The sequence below is a fragment of the Gadus chalcogrammus genome, chromosome 8, assembly GCF_026213295.1.
Source record: "Gadus chalcogrammus isolate NIFS_2021 chromosome 8, NIFS_Gcha_1.0, whole genome shotgun sequence".
NCBI classification, from domain to species: Eukaryota; Metazoa; Chordata; class Actinopteri; order Gadiformes; family Gadidae; genus Gadus; species Gadus chalcogrammus.
The window spans coordinates 1,763,553-1,779,570 of NC_079419.1; the positions used below are offsets into that span (position 1 = coordinate 1,763,553).

At 42.5% G+C, this 16,018-nt stretch overlaps 3 protein-coding genes and 1 long non-coding RNA gene across 4 annotated transcripts in view; 2 read left to right on the forward strand and 2 right to left on the reverse strand.

The window, feature by feature from the left end:
* The first annotated feature begins 308 nt into the window (after positions 1–308).
* Positions 309–6,558, forward strand: mettl17 (methyltransferase like 17). Its single transcript, XM_056596753.1, has 14 exons — positions 309–761; positions 884–1,025; positions 1,391–1,540; positions 1,641–1,716; positions 2,691–2,772; positions 2,864–2,937; positions 3,520–3,614; positions 3,707–3,777; positions 4,142–4,249; positions 4,629–4,697; positions 4,782–4,832; positions 5,079–5,171; positions 5,274–5,467; positions 6,209–6,558. Exons 1-14 carry the CDS (start codon positions 693–695, stop codon positions 6,300–6,302), a joined length of 1,368 nt encoding a protein of 455 aa, XP_056452728.1. The 5' UTR covers positions 309–692; the 3' UTR covers positions 6,303–6,558.
* sdr39u1 (short chain dehydrogenase/reductase family 39U, member 1) lies at positions 6,352–10,139 on the reverse strand. Its single transcript, XM_056596756.1, has 6 exons — positions 9,991–10,139; positions 8,958–9,064; positions 8,479–8,561; positions 7,974–8,095; positions 7,544–7,696; positions 6,352–7,428 (listed from the first exon to the last, which is right to left on the reverse strand). The coding sequence occupies exons 1-6, from the start codon at positions 10,004–10,006 to the stop codon at positions 6,989–6,991; spliced, it is 921 nt and encodes a 306-aa protein (XP_056452731.1). The 5' UTR covers positions 10,007–10,139; the 3' UTR covers positions 6,352–6,988.
* Positions 10,140–10,499: 360 nt separating this feature from the next.
* Positions 10,500–13,230, forward strand: LOC130387585 (uncharacterized). Its single transcript, XR_008896331.1, has 3 exons — positions 10,500–10,626; positions 11,066–11,113; positions 11,297–13,230. It is a non-coding gene; the product is annotated as an uncharacterized LOC130387585 (long non-coding RNA).
* Positions 11,196–16,018, reverse strand: part of ltb4r2b (leukotriene B4 receptor 2b) — a 9,143-nt gene continuing 4,320 nt past the window's right edge. Inside the window, exons 3-5 of the mRNA XM_056596754.1 lie at positions 13,635–13,835; positions 12,710–12,753; positions 11,196–12,319 (exon numbers count right to left, since the gene is read on the reverse strand). Coding sequence (XP_056452729.1) covers positions 12,112–12,319; positions 12,710–12,753; positions 13,635–13,835 — 453 coding nt within the window. The 3' untranslated portion in view covers positions 11,196–12,111. The remainder of the gene's footprint in view (positions 12,320–12,709; positions 12,754–13,634; positions 13,836–16,018) is intronic.

Here is a 16,018-nt window from a genome sequence, read left to right on the forward strand (position 1 = left end):
TGCTCACTCTTTGCATATGAGGACGACCGATAGTCATCGTCTAGCTGTTTGCAAAACGTCTACAGCGGTTGATTATGTGAATGATGGCCCCATACGCTATGTGGATAGGAGGACCATCTGTACAGAGATTAAAGCACACTCATCTGTCTTATATGTGTAACGCTCTTTGTTAAAATAAGCCTATTACTTGTTGGTGTGTATTTTCGTCTACATCTTCCTCATACTATTTTCATCCTCGTTTTCCTAGTTGGAGCAGCTGTGGCAGCGTTGAATACAAGCGTCACAAGATGGTTGTGTACTGGGATGAATCCACCGTAGGAGGTCGCTGCTGTAGCTTGTTCTAATTTGAAGTATATGAAGAAGAAATGTTTTTTTCAGTAAAGGGGTGTACACACCAAAAGTTCCTCAACAACTGAACAATTTTAAATAATACATTTAGCTCAAAGTTTATTTGAAATAAGTAGCCAAAAATCACGAAAGTCCTCCGTTTGTTTTCCATGTGGCCATCAGCATCGCCCTCGCCAAACGTTCCGCCTCGCGTAGTAGTCGGATTTATTTTGGAGTCGTACCGTATATGACCCAATGGTGCACATGGAGGTGGACGTGAATGGATTATGAAGTCGTGCAATATTTATTTACGCCATAGTTAAGGGTCGAAGAGCAGGCTAATTTATATAATAACAGTTTGAAATATGGCGTCTACCACTCATGTGGCCATCGTCATATGTCAAAAGACATCAGCCTTGAGGATCATATGCCGGGTGAGTCTATTCGTCGGTGTCATTGAACAATTAGAGAGGTTAGCCACCTATATACGTTTAATCAACGGTGGTGGTGAAATTAATTTGGTACCAGTGGCTTATTTATTATGTATTATTTCCAGAGAATGTCTTCAGCAGTACATCCTCAAACGCAAGTAGACTTTCTGAATGGAGCGCCTCATAGGAAGCACCCAGGTGTAACCAACTTGAAAACACTACGCTTACCCGAGCAACTACAAAGGGCTGCACAATCAATTGTTCTTGGTAGGTGGTGTTTAGTTTATTTTTATTAACTTAGATTTGCTTTCGTCACACTATACTATCTATGCACAGTCTCTGACTATACATTATCTATCACAACAGTTTCGCTGTGTATGATATAATTTATAATGTTAATATTACTTTCAATATGTCTGCATTAAAAATAGTAATATGTAAATGGTAAATAGTACATTTTCAAAATGTGTTTTTGATAGTATACCATATGATAAATGGCAACATATTACTATTGTACACTCATCTGTTTGTTATTGTAAAGATTATCCTCACCTAAATGTCCACGACAGTTCAAATATAAAAAACCTATTGCCTTGAAAGTTCAGTTTTTCAGTAGTTCTACTCAACTCCAGGTGCTCAGATCAAAGGACTGTCTGATCGAGCTCAGAGTCTCACACAGTATCTGTGGAGCAGGAAAAGGCCAGTGGAGGACCTGAATCTGAGGAAGAGAGCCAAAAGCCTGGAGAAGCTTGTCTTGGAGAACGCAAAGGAGAGGAGAGAAGGTGACAAACAGGAAAAGTGTAATCCCTCCAGTGGATGAGAGCTTATTTGTATACATTTCCCTTATAGTCCTATCTAAAATATATGTGCTTAACATTTTAGCTTTCGACGGTGATTACGTTAAGATGAAAGTGCTGTCTGAACTCAAAAGGACAACATACAACTGGACCCCTGTGAGGTAACCATCGATGTCCGTGTGGGGGGATATTCACATACTTTGTCATGCTGAATCTGAGTCCTTCATTTTGGTGTAACTTGTCTATGGTAAAGTATTCCGACATTTTTTAAAAGACCATACAAAACTCAAAACTCACCAGTTCAGAGTTCACCTAGGATCTGCATAGCCATCCAGTCCCTCCCACCCACCACAGTATGTTGTACGTCCTGGCACTTAATGTACGCACTTATTGAATGTTGTTGTTATTCATAGTACTTAATTGAGTAGCATCTTCAGTAGCTGCTATCACTGCTGTACACGGGGAATGGGTTAACCTAGCGATTGTTAGTACTTGTACTTGGTTCTATGAACATCTTTACTGTACTGACAGCAATATATTGTTTCACTTCTTATCACAAATGCACTTATTGTAAGTGGCTTTGGATAAAAGCGTCGGCTAAATGCCTTGAATGTAATGTAATGTAATCCATTGGGACTGCAGTGAAACACCTCTGCCTCCTGCCCGCCCTCTCTGTCTGTCTCTCTCTTTCTCTGTCTGTCTCTCCCTCTCTGTCTGTCTCTCCCTCCCCCTCTCTGTCTCTCCCTCTCTGTCTGTCTCTCCCTCTCTGTCTCTCTCTCTTTCTGTCTCTCCCTCTCTGTCTGTCTCTCCCTCCCCCTCTCTGTCTCTCCCTCCCTCTCTCTCTGTCTCTCCCTCTCTGTCTCTCTCTCTGTCTGTCTCTCCCTCTCTGTCTGTCTCTCCCTCCCCCTCTCTGTCTCTCCCTCTCTGTCCGTCTCTCCCTCTCTGTCTGTCTCTCCCTCTCTGTCTGTGCCCTCCCTCCCTCTCTGTCTGTCTCTCGCCCTCCCTCTCTGTCCGTCTCTCCCTCTCTGTCTGTCCCTCCCTCTCTGTCTGTCTCTCGCCCTCCCTCTCTGTCTGTCTCTCGCCCTCCCTCCCTCTCTGACTGTCTCTCCCTCTCTGTCTGTCTCTCTCTCTCTAGGTTCGATGAAGAGCTGGGCGTGGTGTACATGGCCGCCCGGCTGGCCGGTGGCTACACCTCCGTGAGGAGAGCCCTTAACGAGGTGACGAGGATCACCTCTGATCAGCGATTGGACAGAATCTCCCTCCAAAACCTTTTCTGATGCCAGAATCTTTTGTTTCCTCTGCTTTAAGATATTGGTCAGGGACCCTTCCTTCGCCCCTCATTCTCTCTTGGATTTCGGCTCGGGGTTGGGCACAGCGGTCTGGTGAGTCGGAATTATAATGTTCGGTTTGGTTTAATATATATAATTTTTAGCATAATTATAATCTTTTATATTATATGTTAGCCATGTGAAACCCCCCTGATCTTGCCAGTTCACATTATTTTTATCTTAAATATCAGTCTCGCCTCCAGAATGTTGAAAGCCTTTCCTAAATATGCTAATATGATTGGACCAATCTAGGAGAGAGTAACTACCTCCGAAGTGTTTATCCGAAATCAACTGAATAATGATAACAGTAAATGTAAAAGATGTTGTTTATGCTTGACCCCCGAACTGGATTCGGCAAGAGCGTTGGTTAGTTATTTAATCTGACTGGCTGTTTGAGTTTAGCTTTATGAAAAATGATAGGGCTCATAATATGTGGAAATCCGTTCGGGCCCGGCCAAGGCCCAAATGATTAAATGTAAGACGCAAACAGGAATATCTGGGTGGTCTCGCTACCAGCAGTATTCAGATTAATTGCAAAGAATGATACTAGCAAATATACTATCCAGTGTGTTTTACCAGTTGGTATTCGACATGAAGAAGGGGTTTGTGTTGTTTTACATTCTGTCTCTGTCCCAGGGCATCGCACTCATGTTGGGGTGAGACTCTGAAGGAGATGGTGTGTGTGGACAGCTCCGGGCCGATGAACGTTCTGGCAGAGCGGCTTCTCAAAGGTACGGCTCCTCACCTGATCCACTTTCCCTCGCTGGCGCTTTGGTCCCTTCCTGCTGTTCTATTGACTGTGTTTTTGTTTGTCGTTCAACAGATGACGACGAAAAAGCTGCGCCTCACATCAAGCAGGTGTATTTCAGACAGTTTCTCCCCGTGTCGCCGAAGGTAAGAACTTAGTATCACTCGTTAAAACCAGCATGAGTTAATGTTTTAAGTCCAGTTGCTAGGAATTTTTTTGAACTGTTATCTTTTTAAGGTAAACTGCTTCATACGCGTGTTTTGGTGTTTGAAGCAGTTACTTTGAAAATCTTTTAATAGTCTTTTAATAAAATGGTGGAGGGACTGAAGAAATTTAGAGTTAATGTCCCACACCAATGACAATTGTTTCCAAATCAAACCTATGAAGCAATTTGGTATTTTATATAGAAGGTAGCTGAGTGAGATGTGCCCACTTCAATTGAGCATTCAGTTGAATAACAATGTTTGCCACAATGTTTTCTGTATATGGAGATGTCCTTTCTGCTACTAGGTGCAGTTTGACCTGGTGGTTGGAGCCTTCTCACTGTCTGAATTAGCCAGTCAGAAGGAGCGAGTAGAGACTCTGTTGACTCTATGGAGGAAGACCAGCTCCTATCTTGTAAGTGTGTGTGTGTGTGTGTGTGTGTGTGTGTGTGTGTGTGTGTGTGTGTGTGTGTGTGTGTGTGTGTGTGTGTGTGTGTGTGTGTGTGTGTGTGTGTGTGTGTCAGACAGTGGTCCCTATATACACATTGTTATGACACTGGCATGTATATCAATTCAGAATTTAGTTCTCAAACAATGCATCCATTAATTTACATAAGTAAAACCGAAAATATACCCAGATTGCCTACTGGCCAGAGTTTTGTCAAAAGGTTCAGTTTGAATACAGGTCACTTTGTGTTTATGCTTGAAGGTCCTTTCGCTTTAACAAAACGGAAATAGAAGTACTTTGCTTGTAGAAGATGACTTGTTGCTAATGAACATGTCCATGATAAAAGGTGCTGGTTGAAAATGGGACCAAAGAGGGCCATCAGATCCTCATGGAAGCCAGAGACACCTTGCTAAAGGTATTTCTATCATCTGCCAAGATGCGATCCTGTGTGTATACATTGCAGTAAGACTGATTGTGGCCTTTGCACTGCTGGACACAGACACAGGAACCGACGTCCTTGGACTCCAGAACAGCATCTGTGTTTGCTCCGGTATGTGATTTATTCTCATTCTACTCTACATACAGTTTTGGGACTTGTGTAAACGTTCAGTTCGTTTGTGACATAAGAGTAGAGTTTATCTTTAAAATGATTTAATGTTTGAAATGGGGGGGGTATATCTGCAGTTCTGTTGAAAAATTCCAAAACTACTCTTAAGACACTTGCAAAAAAAACATTGATATGAGCAGATATAGATTCATTTCATACCAGCCATGTGACCTAATTCTCCCCAAACAGTGTCCCCATGAAATGACATGTCCCAAGCTGGCCCGCTTTCCCGCTGTGCCCTGCAACTTCCACCAACACTTCCACCCTCTCCCACTCCCAGGGGTGAGTCACGCCCTCTTCACCGCCACACAGCTGTAATCTGTAAATCACGGGCTTCGAGATATGCTCACACTTGTGTGAACGTGTTTGTTCCTGTCCCTCCAGAGTCCGGTGCGTCAGACGGAGACCTTCAGTTACGTGATTCTGTCGCGGTCGGATCCGATAGAGGCAGCGACCGGGCCGCGCTGGGCCCGGTTGGTGGCGCCGGTGTTGCGACGGCCCAGACACGTGCACTGCCACACGTGCAGCGCGGACGGACAGCTCCACCACACGGTGGTGACGCGAAAGAAACACGGCCGGTAAAACGACTCAAATGCAAAGAAAACTTGGCGGGCGGGCTGCAGCCCACTGCTCTGAGCTACATGACTGAACCTACATCAGACGCTTATGTATTTAGTATTTGAATTCATGCTATCAGCTATGTCCTAGTAGGGTGAACCATTTTATTTAGCAGCCTTGGTCTGAATCCGCCTACCTATATTTCACAAAAGCCAGGATATGAAATGACTACTTGAAGGTGAACCAGAGTAATTAAGGCTACTTTGAGCCATACTGCGGTTGTAGAAACATGGCATATTATATTATATGCGTTATTGGCCATATTGGTTTGTTTCAGTTTAAGTACTATGTGACTTATAAAAAAAAAGACGAAACATAGAACCCCTTCCATGTTTACAGCTGGTGTCAGACATTAGGGCGCTGTCAGGGTGTGTGTGTCAGACATTAGGGCGCTGTCAGGGTGTGTGTGTCAGACATTAGGGCGCTGTCAGGGTGTGTGTGTCTGTGTCTGATCGGGCTGTGCTGCCGTTTGGAACCAATCAGGTGCATCCTCCATTCAGAACTCGTGTTTAGAGTTGGCGCCTCAGATTCCCACTTACCCTGCAAGGTGATGGGTTTAGTTTTGCAAGTGGAAATTAAAACCCACTTGGAGTGACAACAGAACCAATAACGATGATTGTCAATAAGTGAAAGATAAATGATCTATTTCTAGTATAGAACAATAGTTTGTGTCATAACTAACTTTGTTCTTAATTTGACAGCGATGTGTACCGCTGTGCCCGGAGCAGTGATTGGGGAGATCAGCTGCCAATCATTCAGCAAGAAGAGGCGGGTCCTCTGAGTGACTCAGAGTGACCCAGAGTGACCAAGCGGGAAGAAAGAACATGACAACAATGTGGGATGCAATAAACTTTTATTTATCCCATTACATAAAAACACCTATGTCCACTGCCAAAATGTTGCTTAAATGTATTCGCTAGATAAAGGACTTTCTGAACTACAGATTGAGTCAAGTCATTTATTCTTTTATCCCCATAAAGAAATGTAGACTATGAAGTCATTTACAGTCTTGTGTGTATAATTAAGTATGTACTAGTCAATTATTATATCCCCACTCAGCAAACAGATTAACGACAGATTTTCTGTTTTTGTACCCCATGAAATGGGTTCTTTCCACACAAGCTTCACTGCCTTACAGGCTTGTGTTAATTATGGGTCAGATCCATATTGATCATAGACCTACCATCGACGTGATGGTAAACTACCTGGTCCTAATGGGTCCGTGACACATTATTTATTAAATTAATCGTTGTGCGAGGAGCACCTTCAGTCAGCTGTGTTCCGGTCTTGATCGTGAAATGCTGAAAGTTTAATTATGATCAATCCATAAAATAAAATAAAGATTAAACAACATTCATCGTAGGGGAACAACTGCTTTCCGGACTGAGACCAAGCGTCGGTCGCTCGGGTGCGACAGTGAGGTATGCGTGTAGTAGTCCGTGGTGAACCGGCAGTGTGTGAGAGCCTGGGAGTCCTTCACATCAACCCCCGACGATCTCCTTCAGCGCCGAGCCCAGGTCGGGGTACTGGTACTGATAGCCCGTCTCCAGGGTCCTCTTGGGAGTGACCCTCTGGCCGTGGGTGAGCACCAGGGCCCTCTCGGAGCCCAGCATGGCGTTCAGGACGAAGGCGGGCACGGGGAACACGGTGGGGCGCCGCAGCGCCCGGCCCAGCTCCTTGGTGAACTCGTAGTTGGTGTTCTGTGCCGGGGCCACCCCGTTCAGCACCTGGGCCCCCGGGCGGACGTCGGGGCCGTCCGGGGACGAGCCGGGCCCCAGGGAGTGGGCGATGACCCCGGCCAGGTCCCTGACGTGTATCCATGGAAACGGTTGCGTGCCCGGCCCAAGCGTGCCCCCGAGGCCTAGCCAGAAGGGCAACAGCATCTGCTTCATGGCACCTCCGTCGCGACCCAGCACTACCCCTAGGGGCGAGAGGTGGAATTACCACGGCGGTGAGCTTCACTTTGTAGTGGAATCCAAAGTTACGTTTTTTAAAAATCCACCTAATGAGGCATGGAGCTGAAGAGGTGGACATACCAGGTCTGATGACCACCTGTTTGGTGGTCTGTGCCACGTTCTCAGGAAGGCGTGCGGCTGCTTCCCACTCCTCCACCAGTCTGGACAGAAGGTCGAATGGCGTCCACTCGCTGTCTTCTATGTACTCGGCTGTAAGGCTGGGTTTGTAACATGCTGTGGGTCAAAAAATAACAAATGAGTTATGTTTTTCTCATTAAATACAAGCTTTCACGTCAAAGTGGATCCGTTTGGAACATGTAAGCAGTGAAATATTGCAACAGTTTGCAATAACTCATACCTTATATGACATCCAAGTTTTAGTTGCTATAAAATAAGCTGTGGATAGGATGTGGAGCAACATGCCTGCCTCACTAAGACATTGGTGAGACGGCACACAGACACTTATCTCTATTCACAGAGTCATGGCAGTTCTTCTGAAAGTAAGACCCACCGACGCCCGTTATTAGAACCCAGGAACGCGGCGGATTGGGCGACGCAGCGATGGCGTGAGCCAGAGTCCTGGTGGTGTCGATCCGGCTGGAGAACACATCCTTTTTGTAGCTTTCGTTCCACCTGAAACCATGTTTTGTTTTTATTCCATGCTGTAATGAAAGCGAATTAGCATAATCTCCATTATTGACAGTTACTGACGGCGGGAGCGTTTTAAAACCCTCAACGCCATGTTGGAGTGTGGGTTCCTCTGAACATGCAAAAGGAGCAATCTGCATGTTTCAAGGCTTTCCTGGGAAGCGTGTTATTAAGGACGTCTGCACAAGCCTTCTCACAGTAATTGTGTACTGGACTTTATTTAGGAAACATGGTATGGAAACCAGCTACGACAGATATGGTCTTCGTTATAATTACTTCTTGGTTGTTATTGCAATCCAAAATATGGACATTTGTATATCGATTATTTGAAGGAGGTGTGGCTAGGTAGACGTGCCCCTCTTCCTCACCATCTCATGGGGTTCAGGATGCTCTCTCCCGACAGGTTGACAGCGCCATCACATGGTGGGAGGCCATCAGACTGCAACTGGGCCTGGGGGGATATTATAATTAATCTGAAAGCTCTTTATAAAAACATAGGGGCACATACAGTGTTTCCCCCCAGCACTGTATGGTTGAGGCGGCCTTAACAACAACAGGGCCCCGCCTTGAATACCAATGTCTAAAAAATATATAGATATATTAATTTTTTTTTAAATCGATAAATTTTTATTATTATGCATTAACAAAGTACAAAACTCTCGTAGGGAAAGAAAACATACTTCCATCAGGTACAAAAAATAAAGATAAATAATGCATCAGTAATACTGTTCACAACAATAGTCGTGCCATAACTCCTTGACCACTAAGACCTTTTCTGGGGGAAACACTGACATATATCATGTGCTTTGTTATGTTCTGGGGTGAGGGTTAAGCAGAGTGTTCATACCCAGGTTATCCTTCCCGGGCCAGGTTTACGGGATACGAGTGTGACCTCATGGCCTTGCTTCCCAAGCAAGCGTGTGAGCTCACGTCCAACAAAGCCAGAACCTCCGCCTGTTAACAAAAGAACGTTTGCAGAGAAGAGAACTCTATCGTTTATTATTGTCAGGAAATCAGGCCGTTGTCATGTACTGAAATCCAAATTAGTATCTAAAATGTATCTTTATATTGTTATATTATTATTATTGGTTATGGAATCCAATTGACAATGAAACACTAGCCTCTATTTGTGACATGATGTTTGCTGCTGCTGGAAGGGCAATTTTCTGAGGGACCCTTCCTGAGGGATTAATAAAGTTCCTATCTGTCTAAATATCTATCCATTTATCTTCTGAAAAAGTTTTAAGTTGATGCCTCAAGCAATTACAGGCCTATACAAAAACCTAAAATTTTTAAGTAGAGTTATACAAAACGTGTTTTCCTACAAATCTACCCCATCCTGGCATCAAACAATAGTTTGGATATTTTTCAATCTAGATTTCCGACCCAATGAAATAGGTCTAATTAGCTCTAAGGGTGAAGGTTCTAAATAGCATTGTATACAAACGGATAAAAAACTGGCTGCAGAACTGATACATTTATATTATTTTATCATTCGACAATAAGATATTCCCGCAAATGTTAACCACTAGGGATTTTGCATTTGAAGGGTGCTATATAAATATACTTGCCTTTACCCTTGATGGTTAAATACGAGTCCTATCGCGCATGCGTGATAAAGACTCTTACAAAACAGTTCTACGTTAGCTCGATAGCTATCCACATTTATTAAAAACAACACGTTGTTAATAGTCGGAAAATAAAATTGCATTGACATCACAAGTCAAGCTAGGCGTCTTGTCTATTACAGCGCCAAGCAATAATGTATTCCAAGGGGATATCGGACCAACGCGAGCTATACTATGAAGCCATATAACTCTGACAGTGTCATATTGTCCAAACATTTACTTAATATTTAAAACATAATTTGCCAAACTTACCTATTAATACTCGCATGTCTACACATAAACTGTCTAATGTGAATGAGTCGCAGTTAACCCCAGCATCGCAAATGTCCTTCCTCAGTGCATTAAAAAACTCCAGTAAAAAAGAATAGTGTTTGGACTCTGATTGGTTCCCTTCTATGAGGACACTGATTGGTTCCCTTTTATGTGGACGCTGATTGGTTCCCTTCTATGAGAAACAGAGCATACCAGTGCAGACATACGTTACATTACATGTAAGATGAAGATGGAAAAACAACAACATTTATTATATGTTATTTATGTGTGAGATAAAGAGTGAAAATAAATTAAACAACTGATATAATATATACAAATACAAAATTGAAATGATCACCAATGCGGTGTCCTATTGCCCTAAAATCAATACAATAAAAAATGCGATTATTAAGCTGTAGCCTATGGGGAAATCACAGTAGAAAGTTGAACTCATTCATGTCTGCATTGATTGGGTGCCAGCCCCGGAAGTAGCATGTCCGGAGAACAAGAAACACGTGGTTTTGATAAAGCCATAAATACAGCTTCTCAGGCAACTTGTGGTCTCTTCGTCGCGTAGTTAGTGCTGTAATCATTGTGCCGCTGATCATAGGTTACACACGGTTTTGAGTCCCATAGGTATGTTGTTGATTCATTTTGGTTATTTACATTTGGTTTGTTGGTAGGTTGTTTATTTGTGGTTAGTTTAAATTATTAGATGTATAATCATTAACGTCTGTTACTAGTCCATCACGCCGCATGCATGTTCGGCTATGCTAACGGCTAATGAAAAGCTGCTTTTTGATCTGTGAAGTCTGTTAATAGTTTTGTAGTTGTAATGGAAATTACAATCGATTTAGGACACTATGTACTAACTTAACTTTTACTTGTACTACTAACTGGATGGGGTATTAGACTTTGTTGCAGTCAAACCTGAAATGATGATTTGCCGTGAGTCCGTGTTTCACCTGAACCGCATGATTATAATTTCACTGCGCTGATGGTTTGACCCAGACCGTCTCCCCGTGTGTAAGCTACTCTTCGGTCCTAAGGCTCATGTTCTGTATTCTGCCCATAGGAAATGAACGGCCACTACCTATCCTTGAACGGGGGTGATCGCAGCGAGGTATGTCGTGAATACTCCCTTAACTACTTTACCATTTTTGAATCGATGATGACTTGCATATTCCGTGTTTCACATGAATTTCTATGATTTGAACTATGTGCTCTGAGATTCAAAGGTGCTTATGTTGGTGCGAAAGTCGGTTGAGTATTTGCCATTAACTCACGTGTCCTTGCTTTACTCTAGGTAGGTGTACTTGCTGGAAGGAGACAGTCGACAGGGTCCTGCATGTGCCATCAAATTGAGTGAACAGAACTGGTATAGAATATAAAAAATAATCAAGCGTTCTTGGTGACTCAAGATCGTTACCTCCGATATATAAAGTTATATCAGCCTGCTCGTAACTTCTGCCCATAAATTCTAGATATTGTGTAGGCTATATGCCCTATTTAATTTATTGACTTGTATTTCTGCGATTCCCAACTGTACTGCTCTGTATTAATAAAGTTTATATAATTACATTTTTGTCCCAAATGGATTTGTTCCTCTGAATATGGCTTTTAATAGAAACGTGTTATCAAAGACGTCCGCACTCGTCTTTCACAGTAACTTGACTCATTTCATGCTTCAAGAGGTGTAATGGCATACTTTGGAAAGGGTTTTGATTAAAATCATACGGTTAAGGATGACCTTGGACTGTGAAATTCAGCATGCAATGTAGAGCTGCGATAACCTTTAATGCTGGGTTACCTATGAGGTCCTTTACATGTCATGTGGAGGACAATGCCAAAAGAAACCGGCAAAAAAAATCAAACTGCACGAAATGAAGTTCTCTAGATGGGGCATTCAATGCTACTCATTATTTACTCAATCGCTGGATATCTCCAGCCATAACTTGAATATGTATGTCCTTAACTATATTTACAGCACAAATGTACAATGCCCTCTGGTAAACTTGTCTACTCTTACATCAACATATTTACAGCTTGACAATTCTTTTATTTACAGTTATACGTTTATATATAAGATCAAACCAGGCTTATACTAGCCATATCTTTCCGTCATTTATAGTTCAGTTGACTTGGTTGAGCGATTTTGTTCGGGGTCTGATCCATCGATGTGCCCTCAAACAGTCGAGCCATGAAGGAGAAACCGTTTTTCTTGATGTAGGCCTTCCCAGCGAACGTGTAAAGGACTGGGTTGGCACAACTACTGATGAAGGCCAGGGCAGAGGTCACGGCACGACTCGTCTTCGATATCAGGAGCAATCTGTAAGAGATGAACTGTTTAGGGAGCCGGACAGAACCCCAACACGCAACCTGTTGATTACACAGCACTGTGTACTCCACTAAGTGTAGTTCAAATCTAAATAATTAATAGTTGATCCTAGCCCTTAACCTAACATGAACCCCTATACAAATGCAAAGGGTTAACGCTTATTACTGCATCAAGTAATTTAAATTCATAGTTGATAAATGTTCCCTTAAGGAAATGTGTTCCCTGCAAATCTAATCTGCTACTAATATTTCCGTATATGAAATCCAGTTCCACCGGCCGTGTACATCAGCAGGGCGAGTGTGTTTTAGTGGTTATCCTGGAATATCCATTAAAGGGGAGTGTGGCGAAAGGAAACGGTGGAGACGTGGGATTCATACTCACTTTGCTCGCACCTTCGACTTTTCATCAAACCACTCAGCTGAAACCTGGGAGCGATAGGAGGAACTTCATGTTAATCAGTCTTTCTGTCTCCTTAAAGGCACCCAGTGCAACTTTATATAAACATTCAATGAAAAATAAACATTCAATTTCTAGTCTTTTTTACACGTAGTAAGTTTCAATAACTCCATACCATTACATATCGACATTCAAGGAGCAAAGATGAGACGTCGCTGTGTGGTGAGAACTGATAGAAAATCGTAAACAGCAACAATCGCCGGTGGGGAGAAGCCATTTTTCCATTGACTGGAAGCCTGCTTTATTTATTGTAGGTTACAAAAAATAAAGAAAATGGCGGCATTGTTGTTATCGATTTTCTATCAGTTCTCACCACACAACGACGTCTCATCTTTGCTGCTTGAATGTCGGTATGTAATGGTATGGAGTTATTGAAACTTACTACGTGTAAAAAAGACTAGAAATTGAATGTTTATTTTTAAGCCTCGAAAGTTGCACTGGGTGCCTTTAACCCACTTATTCCAGCACACACGCCAGCTCATGCTGTCCAATGCTCTTGACTATATGTATACATTTTTCTGCCTAGTTGGCGTTACTTGGCATTTGACGCAAAATATATATGTATTTATACATAAAAATATTAATGTTCATTGATTGATATATATATATATCACGTGAAGAAGTGAACATAAAAGATAAGAATTTATTTATATGCAGACTCGAGGCCTACTTTAACTTTGTTTCGAAATATTTTAATAAACGACACAAAAAAAGACAGTTTTGCTTAAAGGGCATTTACTGGAACATCAATGCATTCTTATTAACTGTATCTGGTGTTTTCATTCAAAACTGAATACAGTAAGTAACAACATACGTCACGGACAAGGTTAGCCAGGGGGAATCTCCTTACCTGTACCATGTTGATGACATGATAGGGCAGCCACAACAAGCCGAAGGTCACCACAATCCCCATGATCAGCTTCTCGCTGCGCACCGTGCGACGAAACTTGGTCTGCTTCAGGCGTCTCACAATCTTTATGTAGCTGGTCATAATGACGGCATAAGGAATTATGAAACCGACCACTGTCTCAAAGGAATACTGGAACATCACCTGGACACAGGAAACAGGTCGAGTCAGGGCCGGAGACATTGTTCCACTACGACATTCTTTGACACAGATCTGATTATTTGGTTTCAACCAGGTTAAAAGCAAGTCATTGGCTAGTCATTCAAGTGAATCTCCAATCTGATCGTTTTTCAAGTGCGCCATACAAGGTTCTGCGCAGGTAAAGCTGTCCTCACTAATATGTACATGCATACAAACAAGCCCCTATCATTGGGTAGATGTTTAACCAAGCATACCTATGGAAAGAGTTACCAGATGCAAGTCATAAATATAAAGTAGATATACCTGTTCTACAAACAAAGAACAGGGACGTGGGGTGCAGATCATAGCATTGTGTGTCCTTATAGGGTCCTGACCACAATGGAAGAAGTACTTCTGCACACACTACACACTAAACAACAGGCCTGGAGTGTCCAGTGGACACAAACAAGGCACTACGGTACCCGCTAGGATATAGATTGTCGTTAACTATAGGGTGCTGGTAGTGTAAATATATCAACACGATGGTTAAGTATATTATACTCGCAAGGGAGAATTTAAAATACAGCAGCTGGTGAAAACATTTACAAAGTTGAGCAGTGCATTTTACAGTGCATTCTGGGATGGAATAGAACCCTATTGTAGAGCAGGGGTGGACTGGCCATCTGGCACACCGGGCATCTTCCCGTTGGGCCGTTGACCCAATGTGGGTCGGGGCCTGCGCGTAATTCCGACGTCTCAATGGTCAGAAATATTTCCCATTAGATCGTCATGCCGCTATGCCGACGGTTCAATGTTACGAATACGGAACCCATTGGTCTGAAGGGCCGTTTGTCCGACTTTTAAAAAAGGAGGCGCATTAGGCCGACGGTTCAATATGCCTACATAGGCCTATAAAGAGTTTTAGACCTCGCTCGCGCTCTCGCTCTCTTTTCTCAATTTGCTCTCCAATTGTCAACGTGAACGCGTTATGTAGGACTAGGAGAGACAGAGGGATTCTCTTGACTTTGTGAGTTTATTACGCAACTTGTTTTGTCTCAGATTGAAACAAAAGGTTTGATTATGATTATTTCCTGGTTGAAGATTTTCATATTGATGATTTTATATCTTTTAAGTTCAATTAACAGTTAGGCAGGTAGGCCTTAGGGCTCTTTTGAGACTTAAGTCATCCTTCATGACAGATAAAGTTGTTCACTAAGTGTCACTACATCACAAAAAGGCTACATGGCTACATATACTTTTTCTGTTTGCTGTTTCTTGGAGGTTATGAATTTGGTGAGGAGTGTAGCTGGCTGGCTGTGGAAGAGGAAGTGGGGCAATATATATATATTGCCCTAAATATAACCATAAATAGAGAATTGAATCTTTTTTTTTTTTGACTTTTTCTTTAGACATGAATTACAGGTCTGAATAGATGTGCATTCTCATATACGTGTATGTGCACATGAATACATGCATGTGCACGTATGTGAGAATATGACACGTATATGAGAAAAATGAATTCAATTCTCTATTGATGTTTTCATAATGACCGAGTCACCGTTAAAACAAATGAGTTTCAGCTCTAATGCTGTTACTGTCTGTAATATGTTTCTATTTAGATTATTTGTCGGGATATTTTGTTATTAATGTCACAAGTCTGGTTTTAACTAATGCTGGGCTTACACCAAAAGATTTTCACAGTCACAGACTAAAAACTGCAAGAGAGAATGTAACGTTGGATCAAGTGTGATATCTATCAAGGGTTCTGTAGATATGTAGATATGGGGGTTGGAGATGCAGCGACCACAGGAGGTCTGTTTACTTCCTGTTCGGGTTTTACACCTTTCTTGTCAGCAACAGCAACAACTGCTATTCACAGTGCTGTACTATTATTCGGATGTATGTACTTGATTAAATTGTTTTAATCAAGTACATACAGGGTTCTTCCCGTTCGTCTCGTCCCACCCCTAGTGCTGATAATGTAGTGGGCTGGTCTGGACAGAAAATGCCAGGGCTGAACTTTTGTCCCAGTCCACCCCTGTTGTAGACCAAAAGGCCTTAACTATTGTAGACCAAAAGGTCGTACCTAATACTATTGTAGACCAAAGGGTCGTACCTATTGTAGACCAAAGGGCCTTATCTATATTACCCTATATTGTCATTCTAGGTCCAGTACTTTGGTCATTAAGGCCAACCAACGACAAATG

Bases quoted from the DNA above. Each gene is read 5' to 3' on its own strand.
- mettl17 (XM_056596753.1), top strand. From the start codon at position 693: ATGGCGTCTACCACTCATGTGGCCATCGTCATATGTCAAAAGACATCA. The intron at 2,773-2,863 runs GTGACGAGGATC...CTCTGCTTTAAG, and splicing joins TGAGGAGAGCCCTTAACGAG to ATATTGGTCAGGGACCCTTC. The intron at 4,833-5,078 runs GTATGTGATTTA...CTCCCCAAACAG, and splicing joins CAGCATCTGTGTTTGCTCCG to TGTCCCCATGAAATGACATG.
- sdr39u1 (XM_056596756.1), bottom strand. The intron at 8,562-8,957 runs GTATGAACACTC...ATATCCCCCCAG, and splicing joins GCCCGGGAAGGATAACCTGG to GCCCAGTTGCAGTCTGATGG. The intron at 8,096-8,478 runs GTGAGGAAGAGG...ACATGGTTTCAG, and splicing joins ATCCTGAACCCCATGAGATG to GTGGAACGAAAGCTACAAAA.